Source organism: Camelus bactrianus, chromosome 17, assembly GCF_048773025.1.
Source record: "Camelus bactrianus isolate YW-2024 breed Bactrian camel chromosome 17, ASM4877302v1, whole genome shotgun sequence".
NCBI lineage: Eukaryota > Metazoa > Chordata > Mammalia > Artiodactyla > Camelidae > Camelus > Camelus bactrianus.
The window spans coordinates 43,248,066-43,263,262 of NC_133555.1; the positions used below are offsets into that span (position 1 = coordinate 43,248,066).

General features: G+C 44.3%; 1 protein-coding gene across 26 annotated transcripts in view; it reads right to left on the reverse strand.

Moving 5' to 3' along the window:
• ARPP21 (cAMP regulated phosphoprotein 21) overlaps positions 1–15,197 on the reverse strand; it is a 299,973-nt gene that overhangs the window by 37,746 nt on the left and 247,030 nt on the right. For all 26 annotated transcript variants that reach the window (XM_074345294.1, XM_074345291.1, XM_074345295.1 and 23 more), the window contains 2 exons: positions 14,263–14,523; positions 10,047–10,173 (listed from right to left, as the gene is read on the reverse strand). In XM_074345294.1, the coding sequence (XP_074201395.1) occupies positions 10,047–10,173; positions 14,263–14,523 (388 nt within the window). The remainder of the gene's footprint in view (positions 1–10,046; positions 10,174–14,262; positions 14,524–15,197) is intronic.

Below are 15,197 nucleotides of genomic sequence, written 5' to 3' on the forward strand. Positions count from 1 at the left end.
CGACAACGCAGTGCCGCGGGCTCCAGGGAGGGGGTGGGGAGCCAATGTTGCCATGTCGTTTGTTTCCCCACGGTCCTGTTGCCAAGGAAACTGTCTCCTCTGTGTGGCCCGTCCACAGAGACACTTGAGGTGGGCTCCACCTCAAAGAGTGAGAGCTCCTTGAATGCTGTCTTGTTTTCCAACAATGGGAAACCAAAGAGACAAAAGCAATTGACAGAAGGTGGAGAAATACCCTGGAACGTCTATGGAGTCGTCCCTGTTTGGGGAGAGAACAGTGAAGCCAGTAACAACAGTTTGTTATGAAATAGTCCTGGGATATGGCAGTTACAGAAGACAGATAAATGAGAGGCTGGAAGGCCTGAGTTATTCCCTGACAAACACTTTCTTACAAAGGAGGAAACCAGGAGTGCGGCGGCTGCTCTGGGAAACATTCTATGTTATAATGGCTGTTACCGTGCAAGATATCTGGGGGTGTCTGGGGCTCCCCTGAGTGGTCCCGGGTGACTGAGGCAAGGTCCTAGGCCCCCCAGAACTACAAGGTTGGGAGCGGAATGACTCATGGCTATTACAATTATGCCACACATTACAAACTGAGTTTTTAAATTTCCATTTGTTTGCCATCAGTATATAAAAACACGATGATTCCTATATTGTGTCCTCATATCCTGTAACATTGTTCAATTCACTTACGAGTCCTAGCAGTGGTTTTATAGACTATTCTGAATTTTTTGTATTTAAACATGCATGTCAACTGCAAACACAATTTTCTTTAAAAATACAATGTCAAAGAACTGTTAGGAGAATCAGATTGCACCCAAGTATAAAATAATACGGTGCCTTCAAGAAATAAGAATGCTGTATTAATGAGGTGGCACAATTTATGACTCCAGTACAAGTATGGCCTGTAACATGCATAGACATAAGCTCAAAAACAGAAAGAATAGACAAAAATTTAAAAAAAATCATCGTCCTGTTAGCATGGAAATTTTGTATATTTCCCCCCCAAATTCCTTTGCTGTAAGTATTATGTCATTCTCACAATTTATAAAAAGTTATACACGCAAAATAACTGTCTTCTCTTTTTGCTAACGATTGCATCAGTTTCCAGCTAGGAAGGAGCTTTACTCTCTGATGTATTTTTTGTCCTGGGATTACTCTCTTTGACTCACGTCCCCAGTAAAAACTGAGCCTTTCCTACCAGATAGATCTAGTTGGTCTCAACGGTGGAAATTTCATCAAAATTCACTAAAGAGAGCCTCAAGCCCTCTGACCTCTATAAAGGATACCACGCAGTCCAGTTAACACTGTCCACTCGCAGATGAGTAATTAGAGTAATATTTGTTTACCAGTTGTTTTCCTTGGGGGAAAAAAGGCACGCAAACCCGCTTGGACAGATCCTACCGCCTGTTCTTACAATCCCTCGAAATACGCACTCCAGTCCAGTATCCTGCATGGATTTTGCTTTTGGCTTTATTCTGACTCCTCTTTCTGCCACTTATTTTTTATTCTTGAAACAGTTAGGACACCCAATGGCTCATAAAAAGTGCAGTGGTTCTGGACCTACTTCAAACACAAAAACAACAGGAAAAAACCCGACAGAGCAAGAGCATCTGGGAGAACGTTAAAAATGCCATTTTAATGAGTCTCCAGGTGCCTTCCAGGAAGTGGTGTGGGAACCAGGGAGAGGATGTCAGCAGGCAGGTAGGGATGGGTGGCAGTCCTGGGAAGGACAGCAAAATCCACGCTGCAGCCAGGGGAGGCGGGCTGACACCTGGGACTCGGGCCTGGATGGAGGCAGGGAGGGGGCCTGGGGTGGCTTCAGGGACGTGAACAGGAACCGAAGTGCGAAGTGTGAAGTCTGCTGCGCCCTGCTCTTCCAGTGAACACATGTGCAGACTCGCCTCTGTCGTGGAATCGTGCTGTAACCAGCAGATCGATTAGTGACCCTGCTTGTAAGCACGCGACCCCCGTCTGTTTTAAGGAGGGGACGTGAGCCACTGTGCCTCCTTTAGAATTCTACCAACTTTACGAGGCTCCTACAATCCTGAAGGCTTCCTGAGTGATTGATCGTCACTCCTGCCTGGACCCAGAACTATCATGTTTACCTGCCGTCATTGGGACAGAAGGGCATTTCAGAGCTGGAGGGAGTGATTAAAATTTTGTTCTTATGCTGATGGTCTGGGGAGGGGACAAACTTGGAATCGGTGAATACGGTGAATCCAGGCTGACTGGTTCTGCTGAATTTATGTCGGTGTCCCTACAGAAAACAGCCACCGTCTGAAGACAGTGGAAAGCAAGAAGTTTAAAGAACAACCTATTTCAGGGCTATGTCCTTTGGAGGTAGCGTCCTTTAACGTGAGTGTTCTGCACATTGTTTTCTATTCAAAGTTAGAAAAACACCAACATTTTTAGGTAACAGCGAACCCCTTGGAAATGACACATTTAAACACCAGCCTAACTGTATTTTTTTTGTTGTTCCTGTGGGTACCGTGGCAGCTTTGAATTTGGGAAGCAAGATAAAGATAACATAATTCAAGATGCTCTATACCTTTTTTTTTTTTTTCCACTACAGATTTCTAAATGAAGTCACAAACCCTGAGGATTAACTTCACGCTGACCCTAGGGATAGCAACGAGAACAAAAGACGGTCTGGAACTCTTCCTGTTCTATGTGAGGAGAATACAACACGTTCTTCTTAGCCATTTGAATGTTAGACTGTGCATGTCTCTGGAAGAATGCAGTCTTCTGTCTCCTAGTGGAGAGGAAGGTGTAGAATGGAAAAAAAAAATAAGGTTGATAAATTAAAATAAAGGGGCAAATGCAGACAACTAAAACATGAGATGAAAAGCACCAACTACCCAGAGCTTGGAGTGAAATTTTTGTTTAATATAAGGAGAAAGGAAAAGGAAAAAAAGAGAGGGGGTGTCCAGAGAACGTATACAGAGTTAAGAATTAAAGATAGAAAATAAAATAAGAAAACAGATTTGGAGAGGGGAAGGAAATGGAGACCATGAGGAATTTTTAAAAAAGTGTTTCTAAAGAAAAATGAGGTCACTCATAGATCTAGGTGACAGGTAACAGCAGAAATTGTTGGCAACCAATTCACAAGAAATGAACAGAAAAGCAAGAGGGAGGGTCAAGACTACTCTTGGCACAAAACAGCCTAACTTCTTTTAATTGACTTTGGTTTAAAGCATGAGGCAAATCTAGCACGTGGGAACAAGCAGTTTGGGTTCTTTGGATTTTTCTAATGCGTTCAGATTCTCTTAGGAAAACTACGCAGGAATGATGTTAGAGTTTTCAAAAAACATGTGTTTGTATGCTTTTCTTGCTACTTTTCTTTCCTTCTTATCTTTAATCCAACCCTTTTCTTTTTAAACAAGCCATGCTGTCCACTCTCTGTTGCAGATGACAAAGGAAACATAATGCTGGGGCCTGTCTTATTTCCTGCCTTTACTCCGCATCCTGGTGGTGCTTAACTGCACAGTAAATGGATGTGTCGACACCAAAGGTACATAAAATTGCAAAATGCTAAAGCAACTATTTCAAACACGTTGAATAAGCCCTCTTTTAGAACCTCCAAGGGAACAGAGGGAACCTAGCCATCTTTGTTGTTTTGGGGAACCTGTAAGATTTTCAGACCTAAAAATAACATAATTAATGTATTCTAGCTCCTAATAGTGTTAACCTTTCTCCTGATCCCAGCTTAATACTTCTCCTTCCCATTTCTGCAAATGGAAGAATTAGACTAATTAATGAAAGAGACACATGAACATTTCCATAGAAACCTTTTCCAGGCTAATATTTTCAGAACAGCATGTTCCACAAGGATTTATCCATGTGACTTCCACTGATGTTAACAGAACTCAGACACTTAAATCCTTGTGTAACTCTGACTATTTACCCCTCTGCCCTTAGTAACATACTAACACAGACATTCAGAGTGCAATCACTTCCACTGAGTTGTCAAGTGTAAAAAACTTTTGCATTGCTTCTCTGAGTGATTATCGGCTATACATCTTTTCTCTAACTAAAAAAAGAAAATCAGAGATTAATGGGGTTTTAAATATTAAAATGTATGGAAATTTTATGTAGGGTAATTAGACAAATACACCTTTTAAAAGACTCATCAAATTTGGGGAAGACAATTTCAGATAAAAAGAGGAAGTCCCACTGTCTGTAAATGAGCATCTTTTATTGGTCACACTCATGTACCGAATTTTTTCTTTAGCTCTGATTGCTGATGCTCCCACTCCCCATCTCAGCCCATCCTAAGAGAGGAAAAGTCAAGGTGAGGAATATCATCCTGAGAACAAAGAAGGAAAAAAGGTTTTTAAAGATAAAACCCCTCTCAGTTACACTGACTGCTTAATAAGTCACACTGAAAATACAGGAGTCACTGTCAAGTTTACTCAACTGCTCAGGTTAAATAAATTTATAGACTCCATTAAGGTACATTTTGTCCCATCCCAAATGTGTTTCAGAACAACATTAAAGAGGCAATAATCTTCTTTCTCACTAGGAGCTGTTATTATGAACAATATGCTATTGCAACAAGAAATATTTCTCCTAAAAGACAAAAACCTAACACTCTGCTGTTTATTGAAGTTCCGTGCTTCCCTGTCAGGAAAGGAGAAGAGGCTTTGGTCTAGTTTCAAACATACACGTGTCACAGATGAGCCCACCTTCCCGCCAGGGACGCCCCCAGTCCATTCCACTGCCGTGCACTCAGACAGCAACTAAAATGACCGAAGGAAAGAATCACACGGACAAAGGGTGATCTGAGGAGATTTTCAGGGCCTGGTTAGTCCCTGCTGTCAGAGCACTTTCAAAACTAGTCACTTGAAATGACTTTTGATGGGACTTTAAATTTATAGAAATTCCCGTATCGCGAAGCACACGCAAATCCAAACACACTGTACCCCTGCAAGTGACCCAAAGGGCCTGTGACAGGGTCCCTGGGTGTTTGAACTTTGGAAAAAACGTGTATGTTCACTTGTTGGTGTGGATCGGTTGGTAAGGCGTCTTTCTACTTGATTTCATAACATTTAATTACAGTTTTGCTCTCTTTGAAATTTACATTGGATGGCTGAGAGATTTTCATTTCATGATTTAAACTTTGACACAATCTCTTCTCTCTCCCACAAACACACACTCCACGTGCAGGCTGACATAAAATCAGGCACACATCGTATTCGTTCTCTCAGCACCTATGAGTACCTGCTAGGTAGCAGAATCATGCTGTTTTTATTTCCTATCAAGATTTGGATTTGCAAACATTAACATGCTAATTCTAAATGCTTGCTAGCTATAATCCATAAGCTCATATATGCTGACTATGAAATATGAGACTTATGCCTGAAATACAAATAATGTCAAATCAAACAGTGCATTTGGGAGGGGAGGGGTCCTTTCTCTCTGCAGTCATTTTTATGCTGTGAAACTGGTTTTTACCCAACATGGGTCATTTGGCAGACGGTTGGGAGTGGGGAGAAGTGGAAGAGAATGGGATTTGTAAAACAGCAGAGGTGAGAAGCATCCTCAGTTTCCCGAATCCACACCAAACGTTCCACTGCACTTCTAACCCAGTCTCATCTAAGGGTCACTCAAGTTTCGTGTCTTTCCCCTTTTCTGCTCTGCTCGGAAGCCACGTTCTCCTCCTAGTGTTCTACTTTCAAGACATTTGAGAACACAGACTCTTCTGCTATATTCTGTCTGTTGTCATCAGTTCCCTACATGATTTTTCTACCCACACCTAAACATCGTATTACTGGCATTAAACAACAGGGCTGAATGTCTGGCATGTGAGAAACGCAGGCAGAAGCTTACAGAAGCAGCTCACCCAGACCACACTGTGATGGGGTAGGGGGCCTCTGCCTTCCAGACTGTTTCTATGGAATGTTTCTAGCTTCTTTTAGGAAATGAAGCATTTCTTATTTATTTGGGAAAGGAACCAGATGATAACATGCTCCAAATCATTTCAAAGTCTCCCTCCATTCTTGGACTTCAGGGATATGGTGGGGCAACCTTTGTCTTGAGGTTTGTTTCAGGACTTCAGGAAGTTCTTATAGCTGGGGTTGTGAATATCCACCTCTCAGTAACCGAGAGAAGTAGTAACGGAAAGTCAGCCAAATTATAGAAGATCTGATCAACAAAATCAACTAACAGGATTTGATTGACATGTATAGAAATTCCACTGAACAACAGCAAAATACCCATTTTTTCCCAACTGCTAAAGGAACACTCACCAAGACAGACCATAACCTGGGCCATAAAATGAACTGCAACAGTTTTGTAAGAATTGAAATCATACACTGTATGTTTTCTGACAATAATGGAATGAGTCTAAAACCAGTAACAGAAATACAACAAGAAAATCTCCAAACGCTTACACATTAAATAACATACCTCTAAAGAATCCACGGGTCAGAGAGGAAATCTCAAAGGAAAGAAAAAATACACAAGAATGAAACTGAAAATACAGCATATGAAGATATGTGGGGCACAGACAAAGCAGGGCTGAGAAGGAAACTTACAGCACTGAATCCGTACATGAGAAAAGAGAAAGGCCCACAATCAATCATCTAACTTCCTACCTCAAAAAAATGACAGAACGTGGGGCAAAAGACAACTAAACTGAGCAGAAGGAAGAAAGTAATAAAGAGTAGAAATCAATAAATTTGAAACAAAACAGTAGAGAAGATCAATGAAACAAAGACGTAGTTCTTTGAAAAGATCAATAAAATTGATATATCTGCCAAGACTTACAAAAATAAGAGAATTTGAAAATTACTGATATCAGGATGGAACATGATATCACAACATATCCTTCAGCCATTACAAGGAAAATAAAGAAATACTACAACTTTATACCCATAAATTTAACAACTCAGAAGAAATGGGCCAATTCCTCAATGACCACATACTACCAAAACTCAACAAAGATGAAATGGATAACGTGAATAGTCTTGTGTTATAACCATAATGAATTCATAATTTAAAAGCTCCACACATTATCTTCAAATAATACTTTAAAAAATACTCTGTTTCTGAAAGCAGGCCCAGACAGAATCACTGGAGAATTCCATCACTTAAAGAAGACTGAATACCAATTTCAGACAACTTCTTCCAAAAAACAGAAGAGGAGGAAACACTTCCTAATTCATTTTATGAAACCAGTATTATTCTAAGACCAAAACCAGGATTTATTCATTACCAAATGCCCATTTATGGAAGCATATAGAATTTTACAAGCTCATTTTTTGCTGCTTTTAGGACTTGTCCAAGATTTGGGACAGCCAAGAATGAAGCCGTATATATATCTATTGCCTTTTAAGTCAAACATAAAAGGGAATTTGGAGTTGTAGACATGATCCAAAAGGAATTCTATTTTTTCCCCTTCCAAATGTGCGATCTGTGCACAAACGACTCAGCTGTTCTTTGCCGTTTGTTACTGACCAGCTCTGCAAAATAACATGGAAGCCCATGTGAGTCGGGAGGCAAATGTCCAGGTTCCCGATTTGTTCTGCTGTTGAGCCAAACTGTGTACTTGAATAATTAATGAAAGGTTATCCGCCCCTGTAACGTGGGCGTGCTGGCTTAGTTACAGCATGTTAGTTTCCAGATGGTCATCCATGCCAGTAAATAAAGGCCAAACTAGTAAGTGTGTTTATGTTGTTATGATAAACTGGCTAACACTCAGGCTCCAGAGGCTCTTTCTTCTATGAACTAGTCCATTGACTTAGAGTTGTTCCTCCAAATAACTCCACTACGTCCCTGTGGGAAGTCGCTGTTTGTGTCCCTTCCACCACCACAGGGCCATCTCTGAGCTATGTTCCTTGGATTTTATTGGCAGAGGTGGGTCTCAGTGAGATCAGGAGACACCATCTGCCTTCCAAATACTCAGCAAATTCAGCCAGAAGTGGAAACCGCAGGGGGATGTGAGGGCCTGCTGCCGGATGGGGCGGTCACACACTCGGAGCTCAGAGGCCTCAGTCCGCACATGTGTCCTGAAGTCACTTTCAGGGCAGACACTGTGCAGGTACCGGACTCCCGTCCTCGGCCCCCACCCCACCCCCTCCGACGCAGTAGCTGCCACTCACTCCCTTGCCATCTGAAGCACTGGCTTCCATTTTGGGCAAGATACTGACTTAGAATGCCTTCCTCTAATTATGTGTCATTATCTCACCTTGGGGTGGCGGCTCCCTGGTGGTGTGGGGGCATGGGACAAGGCAAAGCCCCCAGGTTGTCACGTGGCCCCCAGTTAGGTCTCCCTGAGGAGGGTGGCTTCTGCACCCCTGAAGTACTCCCAGTGTTTTAAAAAGAGTAAAAAAAGGTCACATGGATTGTCCCTTGTGTGGACACACATCAGTCAAGGTGGTGGGGGGTTTGGCCAGTTAACATACTCATCCAGCTCTCATCGCCGCTCACACAGATCCAGAGTTCACAGGCACAGTGGCTTCCAGCACATCTGCATTCCTGTGTATCAACTCTCCTCTAACATGAGCCTGACACATCCTCTAGAAAACTCTCAAACCATGACGCAATATGAAGTTCTAAGAAATCATTATGACTAGGTATCATCGGCATCTTTCTTTTTCCAAAAGCACTGGTAACCAAAAGGAAAACTCTGCTATACCCTCTGGACCAACAGCTACAAGATTATTAATCAACTCTCAGATAAACACTAGCAGGAAAAAAAAAAAAAGACAGTTCAGAATGCAAACATGTTGCTAGAGTGCATCTCTAAATTGACAGCAGTGACCATCTGAATAATCGAGATAGTAACATTTTCCAACAATCAGAGAAAACATGGCCAAATGCTTGTCTTAAAATAACTAACACTTAGAAATTCTTTTGTGCCGTCATTGTTGTAAAAGTGTCAAGTCAATTCAGAGGTCAAAAATATACTCTTTCCCAAAGTAATACAGTGCTGAAACAAGACAGAGTCTGGCTGGCTGCTCTCCGACTCTCTTCTCCCACGGACTTGAAGTAAACATTGAGAAGAACAAAAGAACACACAGCTATGCACGAGACAGAGGGATGAAGGGGTGCCTCCATCTGACGCAATGCCAGCAGCACCAGCATCAGTGCCCTCCCAGCGGTTACTGGCACTCATCCTCGGTAAGGAGAGCGTTTTGTGTCACAGCTTATGAACACCGCACATATCCTGTGCAGATCACACACATATGCGCACATATGTGTGCACGTACACCTATTCAGTGCAGCAGTCAGATGACAGGTGGCGGACCAGGCCGGACCAGCAGCAGCGGGAGACACGCTCTAACGCCCTACTTACGGAAGGCAGAGTCCCCCCGCTTGGGGTCTTCGGTGGGACTGGCAGCGGTTTGCCCCGCCGGATGGTCGGCGGGAAGGACACAGACCTCTCCCTAGCACGGGCCCCTCAGCCCCGCTGGCTTCCTGCTGCGGCCGGGGGCGCGGCGTCCCGTCAGGAGTGTGACACAGTAGGGAAAGAGACCGGTTCACTGTGAGACCTGCTACTCACTCTCGTACAGTGCATCGGCCCCCCTTCCCACTGCACAGCGGCGCCGTGGGGCGTGTGGCCCTGGAGACAGGGAGCCTCGGAGTCCGTGTTCCATGGGGACACGGGCTGCTGTGTCCGTGGCCTTCTTCTCAACACAGTGCTTTTTAGGATGGTATAGAAACAACCCAATTGGTCCCCTAGGCTTGGGAACCGGGGAGGATTCTCTTTAAGGTGAAAAGGAAAAAAAACAAAGAACAGTATGAACTGGGAAGATAGGGATGCGGCTATCTCCCTGCTTAAAAAGACACTAAGGACCCCAAAATCACTTATGGAGACTGTGTCCAGCATGCACGCCTGGGATGCTGGGGTGACGTGGGCGGCACCTCACCAGACCTGTTCCTTTCCCGCCGAGTTAACCAAACGCTCCGTTATCTTTCTCCGGAGGAGGGAAAGGAGCCGATTTCAATTGCCAAGCCTGGGTACTCACCCGAGGAGGGCGGCTGAGAGATATGCGCAGGGTACCTGGGTTAGAGGAGCGAACAGGACACAAGAGTCCAAGTACCTGCTTGCTGTGCTGTCTGCGGCATCTGCTGGCCCCTCTGAGCGCTGAACTGAACCGAGGCCATGGGCCGGTACTGCTGCGTGGTTGAGGTAGGGTACTGGCCGGACGGATAATAATACACAGGCATCTGTGGAAGAAAGGGTGCAACAGGCAGGGGATGAGAACCGGAAATTCACTTTTTTTCAACATGAAATACACTGTCATCTTATGATACAAGGTGGTTAACAGAAGGCTGCAGTGATGACCACCATGCCTGTGTGCTACTGCTTCCATGGAGAGGGGACTCTACTTCCCAAAGCCTTGAATCTGAGCTGGCTCTGATCAACGCCATGAGGCAGAAATGATGACTTCTGAGACTTGTAAGCCCGATCCTTAGAGGACCTGTAGCTCCCACTGTTCGAGGAGAGAAGCCCAGCCAGCAGGAAAAGAGGTCCGGGCTCCCCAGCTGGAGAGAGAGGCTGTGTGCGGAACAGAGGCACCCCAGCCAAGGGGTGACCCCAGTGTCCTGGCACGTGAATGAGGCCACCTGGGATGTTCCAGCCCTGGTCAAGCCGCCTGGGACAACACCCTATGGTGCAGAGATGAGCCGTCCTGGCCAAGTTCTGTGAAAACTGCTGACCTCGACGTGAGCAATACAGTGGTGGTTGTTTTAAAGCACTGAATTTTTTGCTTTTTAAATGAAACACGAGTGAATGAAGAGGGAGGGTACAACTCAGTGGGAGAGCACACGCTTAGCATGCACAAGGTCCTGGGTTCAATTACTGGTACCTCTGTTGGGGTTGGGGGGGAGAACCAAAGAAAAAAAACTTTTAAAATATTATTTTAAAAAGAGTGAATGAAATAGTCATCTACAACAGCAATAAATTTTTATGATAGCTTTAAATATGATAATTTAACTTGAATCGTTTTTCTACTGGAAGCACAGGTAAGATGTGAAATCTGCTGATCTCCAGCCTAAAAGAACCAGAGAATGAAGTTATGAAACATGGGCAAGTCCTCCAAAGCACTCTGCAGAGTGACTGGCACGTAGCCAGTATCCAAAAAAAAGGATATTCAGTCTAAAGAGGGAAATACATTAAAAATAGTTTATGTCACCTTCTGTCGCTTTCTAATGACTGAGAATGGCTGGAAATATTTTAATTACTTCCAATAAGATTCAAAGCAAATGCCTCCTGACCTGGACTTTCTTTTCTGCATCAGGTCATTTACATTAAGGCTATTTTCTTACTAATCAGTTATTTATTTCTTTACTTTTTATTTCCCAGGCTCTAATTTTTCTTCTATCACCTTCCTTAATGTGTAAGCAGAGGCGTGCCAATACACAGCCTACACGTGTGATATGCTTACAGTAAGAACAGCCAGCTGTTTCCGAACTGTGACTGTTATGGCTGTTTTATTTTCTGATACGTGCATGTCAAATAGGAACCACTTTCCTACCAGAATCTTACTGTTGAAACAGAGGTAGCATGTTTTCCTGCCTTAGGAAGAGAGCAGGAACAAGAGAAGACTGTCAGTGTAGGTCAGTGGTTGGACAGTCCCGCGGAATCACTCCCAGTCGTAATCCCGACTAGCACTAAACACACCGCAGAGTATGAAGCTGAATGAGTCGAGAGCAAACCCGGGTTGGTATCTGGCAACCCACCTACTGCATGTGTTGTTCCCAGTGATGCGATCTGACCATTCCTCCTTTTCTTTGTAAAACAACTTGTAACAATAAAAACCGAAATATTTCTGGAGTAATGTTTTAGTGGTCCTCTGGCAAACTGTGCTGCCACTAAATGTTAACTACATTTCACATCAGATACTTCCTAATATTAAGAATTAAAAAAAACAACTATTAACTATTTTACGCATGAGCATCATACTTATATATTTATTAGGAAGAAAAGCATTTTGTTCCTTTAGGGAAAACTGTGTCTTTATTCAATACCAGCTCATCGACGTGTTAGCCAGTCCTTGGTTTCTCCTCTGAACATTCAATATGAAACACAAAAGTACGTCCGGGGGTGGGGAACAGCGGAAATGCAACCTTTCCTGGTGAACATCAGTTGTTTGGACATGAGTACAACTCCTTGTTTAAAAAAAAAAAAAAGAGAGCGCCTCATTTTTAATGCTTTGTTTTTTTGTTTTGTTCTTGTTTTCCTTTCCCCCTCCTGGTCCTACCTCCTTAGATGCCCTGACAGGCTGTGCTAGAGGTCTGGTCCCTGCGCCCGACACCTCTCCGAGGTAAAGCACTGGCCGGCTCCCAGGAATCAGAGCCCCCAGTTACACGGAGCAGGTGGGAAACGGGCACTGGGTCCACCCTCATCCCCCCTGCAGCTGAGGGGGCTGAGGTGGGCTAAGAGGAATCTTAGGGGATCAGGATGGAAAGGAGATTCGGGTAGAAGAAAGGAGTAAGGACACCCCAAAGGGGAGAAAATGTCTATCTTCAAACGACTATGTTAAAACATAGAGAATCAAAAAACGAGTGGATTAGGAGAGAAAGGAAATAAATGGAGAAGAAACTGAAAAAAAAAAAAAAAAAAAAAAAAAAAAAACACCTCTCCCACTGCTCTTCCTCAAATCCCTCTTCGCCTGGTCTGTGTGGTCTGCTTCACCCTTCCAGCGGGCGTTCAAGAAAGCAAACATGGCAAGTCAGACAAAATGGACCTTCCAGGTTATTAAATTGGTTTGTTTTCTGTGTAAGTTGAACATATTCCCATATATGTCCCTGGACTGTATCTCCAGTGTTCTTTTCATCCTTCTATAGCTGAGTAATCAAATTTTTAAATGTTCACTAAATTGAAAATCACTAGGGGCGACATCCTGTACCTTCATCTGTGGTTCTTTTACAAAGTAGCTCACAGATGTCCAGGCTCTTCACAAACCACGGACATCTGTTTTGTCTTTTTTTCCCCCTTCCCTCCATTTTTAAATCTCTTGAAAAGGGAATGAAAGCATTTCTGTTGCAGACACACTAGGGTTCTGACTTGTCTTTGCTTCCACATGCACTAATACTGAAATTCCTTGATCAAGGAAAGACATCTTTTTAAAAAAACCTTCAATTAAACATTCTGCCAACTCTTCTCTTTGACAGCAAAAAAAAAAAAAAAAAAAGGGTAAACATTCAGCGGCTATTTAGATGAAAAGAGCTAAACTATTTTTTCAGTAATTAACCTTAAAATATTTATTAGTAAAATAATTAATATATTAATAAGGCCCTTTCTCCTGTAACTTAAAATGATTTTTCACATCTCCTTAAATCCTACCAGTGACACTACCACATTACAGAGAAGGCAACTGAAGATGAACTGTTAATTATCGCTCAACGTTAAATGAACAACTGGTGAAAATCATTTCATGGTGGAAGGTTTTGCATGGCTGGAAAAGAAAATAATTTATTCAAGATGTTAAGGCAGTGCCTTAGATGATATGAAGGTGACACTATACTTTAAACAGCTCATCCGATGCAATATTTCATAATTAGGACGGAATTTGCTGGGGTTATGCATGCCTTGAAAATGGACCAGAAAACGCCTCTGTGCATTTTACATCTTGACAGTAATCACTTGCAATATTCTGCAAGGGATACCCAGGAGAGCCCCAGAGATGTCTGGCAGTGGAGAGTAACACACAATCAGTCTTTGAGAAGGCAGTAAAAATCAGTGATCTGTGGTGTCTTACACGCTCAAGTCAATTAAATATGATTAATGACCCCCTGAGAGCGCACACGTGAGCTCGGCCTTCCCTGGGGAAAGGACAGGGGTGGGGCTTGGCTGCCTCCTTTATATTCACAGAGGAATGAGTGTAAAGGTACAGCACTGGGTTTGCTCCGGAAAATGCTTATGAACAGATTAAAAAAAGGAAACAACACGTTTCCAGAGCAGCAGCAAGAGACAGTTGAAAGCCCCCAGGAGCGGGCTCTCCCTCCCTCACTGGGGTGAGCCAGACATCGCAGGAGGGGCTGCTGTCCTACGGTCTCTGCACCAGGAGCCTGGAAGAGGGCACATTTCCCCAGGTACCATGGCCACTTGGCTCTGCTTCATTAAACTTACTTTCGGAGACCCAAGACTTTGCACAACTGATGAAAAGGACAGACTGGATCCTGCAGGTTGGGGGTATCCATCTAGACCAGAAGGGCAAGACGGCTTGGCCTGGTGATAATTCCATGTGGAAAGAGAGGGGAACGCGCACCACAAATGAGCTGTGGGTCCCGGGCGTGAGAAGCAGCACTCACCTGTGCAGGTGGAGGCTGCTGCACGAAGCCCTGTGGTGAGGGAGGGGGCTGGAGCACTTGCTGGGAGATGGGCGGTCCGGAGCCTGAGAAGCCCCCCGCCGGGAGCTGCTGGCCTGTTGAGGCGATGACATAGGCTGGCTGTTGGGTGGGCTGTGGCATGAGGGACGGCGGGTAGACAGGACCAGCCGGGGGCTCGGGAGTCTCTCCGGAGGACTGCCGGCTCAGGGTCATCTGGCCAAACTGCGTGGCCACATCGTCCCTCTGCAAAGCCACAGAAAGAAACCAGGACATGAGCGAGATAGGCTGAGGAATGGGAGTGGCAGACACAGGACACATGCTCGTCCTTGGGGGATGAGGAGGGCGTACCATTTGGAAAAAGCAAAACAAAGGCATTCTCCGTCCAGCACAAGAGAACATAACAGGAGACAATGGATTTTAATCACCCCGGGGATCAGAGACGGCTGACATCATGACCCACATCTCCCTCTTCCAATAGACACGAGTTGTTATGTTTCCACTGGGGCTGGGGATCCTTGGGATTACAGGGAGGCGTGGAGGACTTGGGGTTCTTCCCAGCGGTAACCCCGGGACTTGCCCACTGGAGGAGGCGGGAGGAATTGGGGTTCCTCCCAGCGGTAACCCCGGGACTTGCCCACTGGAGGAGGCAGGAGGACTTGTACCGCCTGTGACTGCCTCAAAAATGGAGTCAAGACTGGTGCCAACAGGCCAGGTGGGATTTCATTCGCATATTAGGGAATATTTATTCACTGGCTTGGCCTGAAATTAAATGCTCACTTTTGTGGTCCAAAAGGACCCAGTACCTGGAGGGGAAATGAGAGGGGATGGGAGGATCAGGAAACTAGAGGAACATCTGTATCTTAGGAGCATAGGGTGATGATGGTCACCATGTGGACACTGACTTTAAGATATTTCCC